The sequence below is a fragment of the Rhinolophus ferrumequinum genome, chromosome 14, assembly GCF_004115265.2.
Source record: "Rhinolophus ferrumequinum isolate MPI-CBG mRhiFer1 chromosome 14, mRhiFer1_v1.p, whole genome shotgun sequence".
NCBI classification, from domain to species: Eukaryota; Metazoa; Chordata; class Mammalia; order Chiroptera; family Rhinolophidae; genus Rhinolophus; species Rhinolophus ferrumequinum.
In genome coordinates, this window is record NC_046297.1 from 44,251,077 (window position 1) to 44,265,711 (window position 14,635).

General features: G+C 34.7%; 1 protein-coding gene across 1 annotated transcript; it reads right to left on the reverse strand.

The window, feature by feature from the left end:
* Positions 1-1,235: 1,235 nt before the first annotated feature.
* Positions 1,236-14,321, reverse strand: AZIN1 (antizyme inhibitor 1). Its single transcript, XM_033126370.1, is given in 13 exon segments — positions 1,236-3,550; positions 3,737-3,951; positions 4,318-4,433; positions 5,721-5,883; positions 6,525-6,599; positions 6,988-7,069; positions 8,677-8,811; positions 11,296-11,468; positions 12,014-12,165; positions 12,168-12,186; positions 14,134-14,174; positions 14,177-14,213; positions 14,215-14,321. Coding segments are annotated over 13 exon segments (1,341 nt in total). The 5' UTR covers positions 14,236-14,321; the 3' UTR covers positions 1,236-3,438.
* Between the last annotated feature and the right edge of the window lie 314 nt (positions 14,322-14,635).

Consider the following 14,635-nt stretch of genomic DNA (forward strand, 5'->3'; position numbering starts at 1 on the left):
TTGCTTTTGAAGCTGAAGGCCAAGACAACGCAACAAAATGAGTATGTTGGGTTGATCGAAGCAGTTTTAGCCTAGTTTGCTTCTGATAAAACCCAAATCCAACTGTGTAACATCGGGTCAGAGTGCCTTCAACCTGGAGCGGTTTTTTGTTTCCCCATCTATGACTGAGATACATGCAGCACCCACAACCTGTAGTAAGCAAATGAAAAACAATTCCTTTGTACACTTAAAAGAGTAGGAACCGCTACTTTCCAGGTTAGCTTGAACTTGCCCAAACATAAAACATAAAGCTCTTTCCTATTTCTATATTCTCCTTGCCCAAAATTAGCAACACAAAGAACTAGAAAATTGTCCAACCCATACCCTCCATGATTCAAATTTGATTAGTCTCAGCAGGGAAAAGGCTTCAAAAATCATAGGTGTAACTTTCGCTATCAAAATACATCCATCTTAAAGATGGTGGATTATTACTTTAATAGAGGTCAGCCTCCAGCAAATGTCAGTAAAGACCAAACTAGTTTTTCTGTTTCTTACTCCTAGGCCAGGTTTATTCACATTATGAAAGCCTGCACTTGAGAATACTTTATACCATATTTCTATTCTGCCTTCAGGATGGGTAAAAAAGGAATTAGAAATGTTTTTGTAGGATTCACAACTTGTGTATGTATATGTATGTATGTATATATATATATGTGTGTGTGTGTGTGTGTGTATATATATATATGTATATATATATATGGAAGACTTTTTTTCTGAATTCAAATTTGAAGCAAATTAAACACGCATTCTTCATTATGTTGTTGGTCAAGTTACTAACACTACCATGAGAAAATAGAGTAACTCCCCTAAACAAATGACATAAGAGATTTGCAGTGTGGCTTTTTCAACCCAATATTTGTACTGAATGGGATCAGTGTCCATATTTACCTGGAATATCTAGCTTAATTTACATAGATCATTTCATTTAATCCAAGCTTCATTTAATCTAAAGCTGTTGAGAGGCTGATGAATTGTGTCTAGAAAATGTGGCCCTAGAAACACTTGAGAGTTCACATATTCAGAAGCTTCATTGTTCCGTATGTAACGCCCAGCATTATTTTACCAGATTCAATTTGTTCTGTAATAAAGCTATAGTATTCTGCAAGAATGCTTGCAAGCTAATATACGCAAAGCTGATACATAAAATTTCAACTTTTTCACAATAGAAGCCATCAAAATAAAACATGAGGAATAAAAACATTTTATCTGTGTATTCAGAATCACACAAGTTACCTTTACAATTCAATTTACTATATAGAAATCATTTGGGTTTTATATTTTCAGTTAAATTCTGAACCGAGATTACAATATTGTAAATTAAAAAGATTGTTACATTAATTCAGTACTTTTAGCATACCAATTTGAAATACGTACGTTCAAACATCAGATTTATGGCAAACAGTCTTCAAATACAATACAGACATTTCTTCAAGTTACCATATCATTGACATGTGATTTCATAATTCTGAGCTGTTATACATAGAACAGCTCTCCTTGAATATGGTAAAACTGACATGCCATGAAGCTCAAAATTGTAGTCAAGCCAAGGACTCAAAATTGTACCATCTTTTAAAAGATCTGGCATTTCTGGACCACAAAGCACAACATGTAAAGAAGGTTGGGAACAATCCTTCCACATTAGTTAAAAAAATTACCATGGTAGCTTGGAATTTTGCATAAAACCCCTATTATATACCTTGGGAAAGTTCAAGGTATAAGCTGACGATGGATTGGGGTCCTATAAATTTTTTTTTTTATCAGTAGATCCCATAAAATTCCAATGGGCATTAATCAAATCAAAAAATATTAAGCACCTACTGGTTTAAGAGACTGAAATTTATTGAGATTCATGATCAATTTCTTCCCACCTTGAAATCAAGGTTTAAAAACCAGCTATTAAGTGCATTCCAAACTTCCCCTATGTAGCACAGGTAGAATTTTCTGTCCATTGGCACCAAAGTGAAGTCACATTTCCTCTTGGGAGACAGAAATTCAACATCTGAACATAGAGTAAGTTAGGAAAAAATGACCCCTGTTATTTATTTTATTACTATTGTGATTCTGAGATCTAGGATTACTAATATACTAGCAGTGAACAATGCAAATTCCTGGCAACAATTGTCAGGTTAGTGACGCTAATTCCCTTTTCCCCCAATCACCATAAAATTTCAGTATGAAAAGAATTAAAAAGTAGTTACTAAGCTCAACAAATGGGAAATAATAAGTAACTAAGCAAGCAGCTAAGTAACAAAACAAACCCCTAAAGTTTGAAATCATTGCAATTGTATAATTGAAAATAGGTGTGTTTCACCCCCATCCCTCCCTCACAACTCTGAATTTAAATATTCTGTGCAAAAGAGCATCAGGTTTCTGGATATAGATGTAGCCCTTCTGTAAGTTTTAGTGCGCTACAGTTTTCTGTAATTTTATTTCCCTCCCTCCAGGCTTATTCAAAGTATTTTAACAAAATCTTCCATTTCAGCCGAAAGATTTGTGATTCAAAGATTTACTAAGGTACTCTATGCATTCTTATCTATACAGAAACACCTATCATTACAATTGGTTTATGCAGGATTAACATTTTTGGTGTTAAAATTGTTAAACATCATGCTTACTGCACATCAACTCTCCATGATGCATTGGAACATCACAATGATTTACCAAACATTTTATTTAAATTACTAATTAAATAACTGAAAAATGTACTGAGCCAACTAAACTTAAATGGGCTATAAAGGAAAATAACTTTCAAAACAGTCCATATACACATCTATTTCAAAACTACCTTTGCTAGCTAGCCCCCTTTCCCAGTTTTAGCCTGAAAAAACAGTAAAATCTACACAAAATTTTATTGCAATCATACAAGGGTTACATTAGGTCAAATACAACAAATACTATGATGCAATTTTACATTTATTAAACTACAGTTCAAAGCACAAATTTACACATTCTAAATACACTAAACGTATCTAATGAAGTCACACTGGTCTTCCACTGACATTTGATATATCTGGGTGAAAGACATTAATTTTACAAGACTTTCAAACATGAATCCTTAGTATAAAAACTGTGTACTTGTATGTAAACGATTTAATGGGGAACCCAATTAATGGGCTTCCATCTCCACTAAGTCATCCATTTTGTTGCATATTTTATTTTAAACGCTTAAGGGGCGGGACAAACCTATTAAGTTTAAATCTGGATACATTATCTAAATTTCCCAATTACCCCCAATGAATTATAGATGAAAGCTGATTTTGTCTGGTCCCAAATAGCTATTATTAATAGTTTGTTTCAGAGAATTGACAGAATAAGATTGTTCAAATTTTTTCCACACTGGAATGTAGACCAGACAAGCTTAACCTGCAACTTCAGATCTAAAGAAGCGTTAATGCCTGCTTAAGCTTCAGTGGAAAAGCTTTCTCCTTGGCTCAGCTGAATGCAAGAAGGCACAAAGAAGAAGTTCTTCATCATTGTGTCTGAAGTAATTCCAGCATCTTGCATCTCATACCTACACAAAAAGAAAATAATAAGCATAATTCCAATTTAAGCACAAGACCACAAGACCACGAAAACCCTTAAGAGATGAACATTTCTCTATTACTAGTAAGTTATGCAATCATTACAAAATTATAATTAGCCAACATTCTGTCACTTGAAATATCCAATCTGCTTTAAAATAAGAACAATATCTTACCAATCATTGAATGACATCATGTAGTAAATAGCTGGCCTCTGAAAATCATTAAAAGCAGATGGTTCATGGAAAGAATCTGCTCCCATGTTATCAAAGATAAGCCAATCCCCCACATTCAGCTCAGGAAGAAGACAGTTTTCCACAATTTGATCAAGCTCATCACAGGATGGACCCCAAAGGCTGCTTGTAAACAGAGGCTCATCTTCCTTGTATTTCTGTAAGAAAGGAAAAGCCTTTCAAAGATTAAGTTGTTAACTCATGCAGGTACTGAATTTGAGGGTGGATAAGAGCATTTTTCACTATCTCAGATCCAATGTGCCTATGGAAGGCAGCTCTAGAGCCACAGGCAGTGGTGCTCCTTTTTAACTCCATCTAAGGCAACTGCTCCTTCTTAACTCCATCTAAGGCAACAGACTAAAGGGTTCAGACTAAAGCCAGAGGAATGCAAATCCTCAAAAATGGGCAATATTCCCCATCCTAAAATATTTCTCCAAAAATGAGGGTGCACCTTAAAAATAACAGCTGTTTATAAACTGCCAAAAGAGCAATTTTGATACTATTTGTAATATCAAATAACTTACCTTGTGAACCTCTGGAATGGCATTTAAGTCCTCAGACAGTTTACTTGCAAAAGAACCATAAACACCATCATTCATATAATACACAAAGACTGGTTCATCACTTCCGGTTTTTTCTACTGAAATAAGTGGGAAAAATGAAGGGTACTTTATAGTAAAATGTCCAATACAGTTGTTATGTAAAGCATATGAAATACACTGAATATTTATTGGACTAATATAGTTTTCACATCTCAAAATATTTAACTTTAAAAAGCTGATTACACTGACATACCTTAAATAAAACAGCCTAAAAAGCTGAACACACTTCAAAGAAAGATAACCAATGAACACATGAAAAAAGTGCTCTTTATTAGTCACCAAATAAATGCAAATTAAAACTACAATGAACTACTACCACTACCACCACCTACTGAATGAATAAAAGACTGACAACATAAAATCATTGAAGGTGCGGAACAACCAGAACCTTCACATATACACTGCCAGTGGGAGGGTAAAATGGTTAACAACCCCTTTGAAAACTTTGAAAACATCTGTTCTACGATCTAGCAATTCTATTTAGTCATTTCACCAAAAGAAATGAAGTGTCCACAAGACTTGTATTAATAATAAGTTTTACTCGTAACAGCCGCAAACTGGAAACGATTCATCAGCAAGAGAATGGATAAACTGTATATTCACAGTACATGCTAGCAATCAACATGAAACAAAGTGTGTCAGATATTCTACTGTGATGTCTTAAACCTAAAACAGTCTAGTTAAAATGGTTTTTCTGCAGAAAAACAGAATGCACTCCATGGTATACTGTACTCACATCTTTTGATATACAGGTATGTTTAAGAAATTAAAAACCTGAAGATAAAAATAAAACACCTACTCTTGCTCATTTAAGGGAAAAAATACAGGAAATAATATGTCTCCTTAATGTAGAATAGTACTTCCTACATTTTAAAAAAAGTTTTAACTTGTACACTGTCTAGTGCTTTTTTGTTGGTTTGACTAAAGACAGATTAAAAGGATTCTGTGGCCCTTGTTATGTAAGAAAGTATGGGGCGGATTCTCCCTGTGACTCATCTGACTAAGAAGAACATGACAGAGATATCACAATAAAACACTGGTTCTTAACAGAAACGAGAAATAGAAACGAAAATCAATCACCTGAGGGAAGTGTATCTAAAATATGCATTATCTAAACATCAGCACCAAGAGAGCTGGATTCAGGAAGTCTTATGCAGTGGGACCTTGGCTTGGGCATTTTGAAAAACTCCCTAGTTGCCTGTAGACCACCTATAACTTTGTAATTCATAAAATGTCCTACAGTATTATTTACACTTTAGAATCTGATAATTCATCTTCAAACTAACTGGAATTATCTATTAACAGAAACAAAACTATAAACTTACCTCCAGAGGAAAATTTATCATTTTCAACAACTTTCTTTGCAATGATATTAACTGCAAGTGTAAATGCAGAAGACACGTAATAACTTCCAGGTTCTGAAATTATCTTAATGCCAGATCCTTCAGGAAAGTAGACATCCAACAAAGGGCTGATAATGTGATTAACCTATGGATTTTAAATCCCACATTATGATTTCAATATTGGATTAGACAATTTAAATTACAGACCATTAAGTTTACTATTTAGCAGTTATCTTAAAGCAATTAAGCAGACTTGCAAGTCATCAGAATTTACTTTGTAACTATCAAAATGGCATTAGTTAAAAAAAAAAATCACAACTTCGAAGGCAAATACCTACTGGTGATTATATATTTAAAGTCATGTTTCTGTCTCTATCACTAGCAACAAAGGCGCAAAATTTCACATCAGTTTCTAGATATTACAGAATGTGGGAAGGAGGACAGGGCAGGAAGGTAAGGAGTGAAGTACATGTGGATAACAAGGTGCAAAGATGTCCAAGTTATGAATTCATTTGTGCCATGAAGTACCACCCCATAAAAGTATAAACACAGCTGAACAGAAACTTTGTGATAAAGTTATGTTATAGAGTACAAAATATTTTTAAACTGAATGGATTTTCAAAGTTAGCTACTCACTGCCTATTCATTTTTTCAGAAAAAAATGTTAAACAAATGTTACAGGCTTTTAGTCCCTGCCACTGTAAGAACTCTAGTTAAAGGATCTACCACTTAAGTAGCAAAGAAGAGAGATTATCCCAGTATGTCTACCCAGTGAACAAAGTTTACCTCTTCCAATTGAAGCTCAGTTCCTGTGAAACCTCCACCAATGTCTAACACGTTCATTGTGAAGCCAAATTCTTGCTAGAGATGGAGGAAAAAAAACAAACAAAAACACTTTTAAATGCTTTTCCAAATTGTAATGGATACAGGGACATTTGGAAAAAACCCTCCCAGGGAGGTAAATATGTTCTGACCTTTAGTATAGCCAAGTTTTTGGTTTCTAACAGAAGCAGATTAATTCAATGTGATGTATATTAGCTTTCTGATGTTGTTTGTACTATCTTATAGATAAGTAAATTACTCTTTCATCCCTTCATCCACTTAAAAAATGCGACAGTATAGAACTCTGCTTACATTATAAAAAATAATGTGTCTTAGTATAATGAGAATACTTCAGAGGTAGAAAAACACTGAACCGTAGTCTTAAATAACTTCCTGGCTTTAAATATAATTTAAGGAAAAAACTTACAGCCATGTCAAACACACAGCGAGCATCAGACAGAGCATGTACATATACTTGAGATTCTTTGCAAGCACTTGAAATATGAAATCTGAAAGAAAGAGAGTAATAAATTTAATGCAGCAGCAAGTTTTAGAGGTCCTTTTTATAATTCCTTTTAATTCTCATTCACCATACTGACACAGTAAGTATTCAACTTAATACCAGATATTTAGTATGAGAAGTACTAGCCCCTAATTATCAAGTAGTAACACCTGGGCTTTTTAGAAAAGCCAGTGTTTGGATAATACTGTAATTTTATAACCAATTTTTTTTAACAATGAGCTATCAGTCATGATTCATAGCTATCAGATTTGGGTGAGGCATACTTTTGTGTATATATGGTAAAGTAATAAGCACCACCAAGAAAACTGGATATCTGGCAAGCCTGGTGGCTCAGGTGGTTGGAGTGCTGTGCTCCTAACTCCAAGGTTGCCGGTTTGAATCCCACATGGGCCAGTGAGCTGCGCTACCATGAGCAGCCGGAGGTTGGCCTGAGCTGCTGTGGGCTGCCGAGTGCTGCCACGAGCTACCATGTGCCGCCGTGAGTGGCCAACCGACTGACTGCCTCAGCCGGGGGCAGCGAAAGGCTCGTAATACCAGCATGGGCCAGGGAGCTATGTCCTACACAACTAGCCTGGAAACATGGAAACAAAGATTTGAATGGGGGGGGGGTAGGAGCGAGAAAGAAGGGCAGGGAAAAAACACTGGACTACAAAATCTTTAATTTCAGTGTATGATTTTATCTGACAAAATATAAAAATGTTTATTGCGAAATAAATGAACATTAATGCAGCTATTACTGATACTTGTTAACATTACGTAAGTGATAAAGACTCAGAATAGAATATTTAAATTTAATTGAAATATGATTCTGTGCCTGATTGTGGCAGTGGTTACACAAGTCCGTTAGAATTCATAGTATACACCCTGAAAGTGAATTTTCCTGTTAACTTAAAAAATAGAATGTAGTTAAAATATGAAAACTCTCAAAATATATGTTAACACTGTCACTTCAAGTGGTGATTTAATAGTGATGATTCTTTATTCATCTTACGAACAATTTTTTAAAAAGCAAGATCTTGTACTATAGTGAGACTAGCAACAGACTGGCAACTCAGAAAATTTGGGGCTTTCTGAGCCCAAAATTTTTAATGATCAAATCATTAAATCTTTCTGGGTCTCTGTTTCCTCACATATAAAATTGAGAGGGTAAAACAAAGTGCTGATTTATTCAAGTGTCCCCCCCACCCCCCGGCGTTAAAAGATGATAGAAGTCTTATGGATGGGAAAAATCAAAAAATGATACCTACAACTTACAAGTTGAATGCCATTTTGGTATTCATTAGAATTCTAGTGAAATTTAAAAGGTGATTTAAATGACTAACTTAACCGAAACTTTTATTTACTATTTTATCTCTTTAATGGGGAGAGGGGAGGTACAGGTATAAAATAGTATGAAAGACAAAGCACATTTAGTTTTCCCTAAATAAAGAAAAAGAAATATATACATATGTTAAACTGAAAGTTGAATTTATTAGAGTTCAAACAAATGAAATCTTAAATCAGTTATCTTTAATTAAAAATCTTTTAATTAAAAAGATTTTTAATTAAAAGATAGCTTATCACCATAAAATGAAGTTTAAGACAAATACTCACTTAACCCCAATAATTTGGACATCAAGTTCCTTTGCACATTCCAAAACATGCCTACAGTTCTTCAGGGTAGTGCCAAACTTCATGTTACCCTCTTCGCCTCCAATATTATCTTCTGTTGCAATATGTAGTAAGACCCTAAGAGAAGGGGAAGATGATTGGGGCAGAGTTGGTTTACATCATCATCAGCACATGTGAAGCCTGAAGATTGTAGGAAGTGTGTTGATTATGTTGCCAGTGCTCCCAAATCCAGCGACGGATGAATCAAGTGAACCTAATGAAAAACAATCCTGTATAGAGAAAAAACTAGCAATTAGGGCCTAAAGCATGAAGCTTACAAGGATGGGAATATGGAAAAATGCAGGAAGTTAAGACTGTTGTATCAGCAAGAGTCGGTAGAGCTCTGAAATGAAAGACGACATTACTTTCAAATGAAGTCAATCAGTCTATAATACACCTAGAAAGACTAAATTGAATAGCAATGCCATCGTTGTCTTTCAATAAAAGTATCAGGGCTTTACATGTTTGAAATTTCCCCAATTGTTCTGGGTAGCTAACCTTCTACTCACTTATTCTATATATTCCTATTAATCAGACATTTAACAAAAAAAATTGGGAACCTCTGAGTTATTTTATGTTTAAACAGCAGTCTTTTAGACTATTGATTCTAACCTATTTGGTATTTCCTTCCAAACCATGACAATCTATACAAAACAATCAAGACTGTCAGGAGATCATTAAGTAATTACAAACCACTAAAAACTGTAAATATACAAATGCTATTTGTAAAACAGTTTTCCGAAGGAAGTCCTAATGAATGATTGATGACCAGAGGGGGCAAGTCTGATAAAAGCAAAATTATTGTACCTATGGTTACAATCAACTCTATCAAGAATGTACCATTCAGTTTACAATTTAACACGGCAAACACTCCAAATCAGGGCTTATCTTCAGAAGATCAAAGAGGAAGATTTGTTTTTGAGCCAAGTATGAGGTGTGATCAAACAATACGATGAATGTTCAATAAAAAAAATTTATTACAGTAAAAGACACCGTAATGTTTTTGACAGAAATTGCTGTATACAAGAAGCTATGTGTGACCCTGAGCGTTGTCATGATAATGAGTTATAGCACACTTTCAAACAAACCTTCTCTCAACCATAGCTCTCACCCGACTAACTGCAGCAAACAAGTTGTAACTTGTCACACACACTGCCTGTATTGAAGATCCCTGCCTTACTGTTGGATGGCACTCGGCAGCAGCATTCACTATTATTTTGATCACAACAAATGCTCCATGTCACACATGGCTTCTGGTACGGCACTTTCTGTCAAATAAAAACATTACGGTGTGTATCCTCACCCACCTTATTCACTAAATCTGGCACTATGCGACTTCTGGCTCTTCCCCAAAGTCAAAATGACCACGAAAGGCAAACGTTTTGAATTGATTCAGGACATCGAGGCAACCATGACAGCGCAACTAAAGACACTCAGGAAAGAGGACTTCCAGAACTGCTTCAGAAAGTGGCAAGAACCATGCGATAGTGTGTTCGAAGCAGGGGGGAGTATTTTGAGGGGGGATTAATGGCATTGTGTTTTTTTACAGCAATACTTTTTTTTTACTATTTTATTTATCCCCCCTCACCCCACGCAAACTCCAAATTAAGCCATTGTTCTCAATCTAGCTGTAGAGGGCGCAGCTCACTGGACCATGTGGAAATCGAACCAGCGACCTCGGTGTTAGGAGCACAGCGCTCCAACTATCTGAGCCACCTGGCCACCCCTGTAATACATTTCTTAAAATTTAAACATTCACCGTATTTATTGATACACCTTGTATTTCCTTAGAATTTTCCCCAAAAGCCCATTATCCAAAAAAAAAAAAAAAAGTTTTCAGGGTAGTCAATTCTATCAGAACATCGTTCTAAGAATACTACTCAAGTCACTAAGAAAATTGTAGATATACAAGGAAAATATGGATGTGACATACATTTTCAGGAATATATAACATATACAATAACTCATTCAAAGTAAGCAATGTCATGCTAATACAATATACTTTTAGTATATTCTTAAGTCCTCTTGACATACCAGTTCATGACATTAATTTTGCCTTTAAAAAGTTTACTTTTCAAAAGCAAAAAATTTTATTAAAAAAATCTTGGGATGCATACAGGAATAAGTAAAAAAAAATTTACACTTCCTGCTTAAAGAGAAGTGTGGGTGGGCCTTAAAGAAATGCCTCAAATCACTAAGTTAACCAGGAAGAAAAGCTAACCCATACATCCTATTCCCAACATGACAAGTAACTAGCAGGGTTAATGTGGTTATGAAAATACAGCCCTGGCCCTAATTTGATTATTACCAACCACATCCTCTTTCTTGAATTAAAGATTATAAATTCATACCCCAAGCTGCCCTTATCCTATCTCAACTCCACATGAAGAGTCAAGAAGTAGGCAGCCAGTAAAATGCTAGTAGTATTTTCCACATAGAAACTTTAAAGTAAATGATAATATACATCATTGCTCTACATACATGCCTCCTTTCCCCAGGCTAAAGACAAACCAAACCCTAAGCAAGTAACATAATTTCCTCAGTACTTAGTTTTACACTTACTTGGCATTTGGATGATTACGTGCAATTTTCTTCAGTTCTACTTCACTATCACATGTCATCATGTTCACTCCAACTTTTGCTGCATACTTTATCTGAGACACTTGCTTGCAAGGACTTATATAAATGATATTTTCTGGAGATACACCCAATTCTTGCACTAAAGCCATTTCAGTCTGTCAAAAAATAGATTTTAAACAGTGTCATCAACAGACAAAATTAGTTACTTTTCATTCAATGACTACCTTATATTTTTATTTTTTGGTTAAAATTCAAATTATGAGGTTCAATTAGGGTTACATAATGTCACAGTTCATATTCTGTAGTAAGCATAGACTTATCACACCACTGTGTTAAAAATCTTTAAAAGGGTATATTACCATTAGAGAAATTTCATAGTTTAGATTATTTTGCTTGTTATCAGAAGTAACTTGGTCTAGCTAGCTCTAGCCTAAGAATGGTGGTTTTTGATTAAAAATAAAGAAAACTTTTCAAAGTTTCATATCACTGAATCTTTCCTTTCTTTGGTACACTTAAAAGTTTGTAAATTTCCATTAGGCTGCCAATTTAAATAAGAGTTAAAAAAAAATACAAAAAAAAACCCATCCAAAAAAGTTCCTTGCAATTTTCCTATTGCTGTGGGTAACCAAAGTTAAACTGAATTTTAAAATGTTGCAGTTTAGGGACAAAATAGTTTTAAAAAACCACAGAAATTACTTACTTTACTGGAACAAGCAAATCCAGTTCCAAGAGCTGCCAAAATCTCAAGTACAGCTGGTGTGGAATTGCATTTTACCGTGTAGAATGGCTTTATCTGAGCTACTACGTTCTGCCATTGACTGTGTTTCTTCACAATCTTTCCAAGATCTCCACAAAAAATGCATTTTTCCCTGTCTTATGGTTATGAAAAAAAGAAACAATCAGAACTATTGAAAATAGAGTACCAAATAAGTAGGAAGAACTCCCTTTCACCTCACAAATGAGCCAAAACATACATTTATATACACCACTACATTTAAGGCATGTGAGGAGTATTAAACTAGATTGAGCAGATGACAAAGGAAATCTAAACACATTTGTTCATTTTAAACTTGACTTTTTGCTGTGCTATGCTGGCATATAAATAATCTCTACTTTGATTTGAAAATATTATAGTGACTTTCTATTTTAAAATTGCTTCAATTTTAGTTTTTGGGACTAGAGGGAAGGAGATCACCTGTTTCCATCCATGCTTTCTACTACTGTTTAAAATAGGCCTACATCAGCAGTTCAGGATCTAATTTCCTAACACAGCGAGTTATCAGGAATGCTAAACAAAACAAGCTATATATCTCCATTATAAGTTGCACCTAATGACAAGATGGTAAAAGAAGGGAGCAACTATACTGGGAACCTATTTTTAAGGAGACAAAGTTGTGCATAGAGAATGACAAAATTAAATTTAAAATACACAAGGTATACTAAATATTAGATAAACCTTTGTAAAAATATTCTTCCCTCAAAGAAAATTAAAGTAGCGATTTGGGAGAGAATCTGTAATGATTTTAAAGTTGTGGCTACTCTAGGGGTAGAGAGATGACTGTAATATGTCAATTACTAAATGTTGATGGCAGACAAAATAATCTTATTTAGAATATACAACATTCAAATACTGTTTAAAAAGCCATGAAGACAATTCTACTGCTTCCTACTCTTTGAACACATTAGTTGAAAATGTACATTACTGGAACATACTGGCCAGGAAATACAGAGGGTGCCAAAAAAAACGTATACACATTTTAAGAAAGGAAAAAACTGCATTAAAATTGTATACTCAATATCCACTGTTAACAAAAGATAACACAAATCATATGTATACATTTTTTTGTCACCCCCCCGTAGATATGACTGGAAATTATAGGTTATATGTGGCAGATATGAGAGTTACACTGAAATTACCCTTATCCTTACAAGACATGCTATTCCTAATGTTCTGGAGACAGAAATTTTACTTTTTACTTTAATGTATAAATAAGGCAATTACAGGTTCCAGCAAGAGAACTGGGATTTAAAAAACAAAAACCACCAAGACATTCAGTTGTAATCCCCCTCGAGCCACAGTTAGTAAGACTGCTAGGAGAGAACAGAGTTGAGGCCTAATCCTCACTAAATGCTACCGAAGGTGTGATAATTTAGACTATAAGAATGGATGGATGAAAAGAGTATTTCAAAGGTGGTATTTGACCCAAGAATGTTGTGGAAGTTAAGTAACTAGGAGAAAAGGTCAGCACACTTCCAGGAGGAGGTTCCCAGTGACACGAGAAATTAACTGAAGAATGGTTTGACCATAAACACTGATTTGACAGTATGACAAGTGGCAGGTTTCTTTCCCCCAAGAATTTCATGGCAGAGGAAGACAGGAATAAAGGAAATTTGCTGGAGTGTGGTAGATAAATGAGCAAATCTGTAAAGGTCAAGAGGAGAGAAGTCTTTTTGGTATTCTATTCCTGAATACCAGAGTAACATGAAAACAACAAATTTGGGGAATATAGGAAATTAGCTCCAAGAAAGAAACAAATGCTATCAGTAAGGCGATCAACAAAATAATTCAGTAAGTACAAATGAAAATAAATGATCTTAAATAGCAGTGATTATGATTCTAAAGAAGGTGACACTTGGGGCAGTAGAGTGTAAGCAGTCAGTGTAAATTTAAAGGGAGGTGGGGAGTGTCGAACTGAGATAACCTAAAAGCAAGATAACCTGGAAAAGTTAACATCTGACAAGGTACTTTTATCAGATTAACATTTTGGAACTGATGTTTTGGAATTCAAAAATCTGAAAAATGTGAGACGGCGCACTTACCAGGGTATGTTCATAAACATAGTTATCAATAACATTTCCAGGTTTGTTCCTTCATCCAACAGGCCAATGAAGTAGTTTGCAATCGTCAATAAATCCTTTCATCTCAGCCGTATTCCACAAAGCCGAAAGTCATAAACCAGGAAAAACAAGAGAAGGGCCACCAAGCCTTATGTCTGGGTCCTTAGAATATGCAACAAACTGTCAAAATAGAAGTTATTTCAAAATCTGTGTTATTTCACTAGTTAAATTTAAGCTGAGCTGCCAATGAAAGTGTGCTAAGTGTCTAATTTAGTGTGTGTGTGACCACTCACCACTTTCAGGAACACTCGATCATTAATATCCTTTAGTGTCTACTTTAAAGGGAATGTGTATTTTAAACATTTTTTAAAAGCTCAATATATAATTCTGAGAGGATAAGCTACATATGTGCACATTTATTGCAAGTCAATATGGTCACCTTATTACATAGAGTTGCAGACCTAGTATTATTCATCTTGTTTTG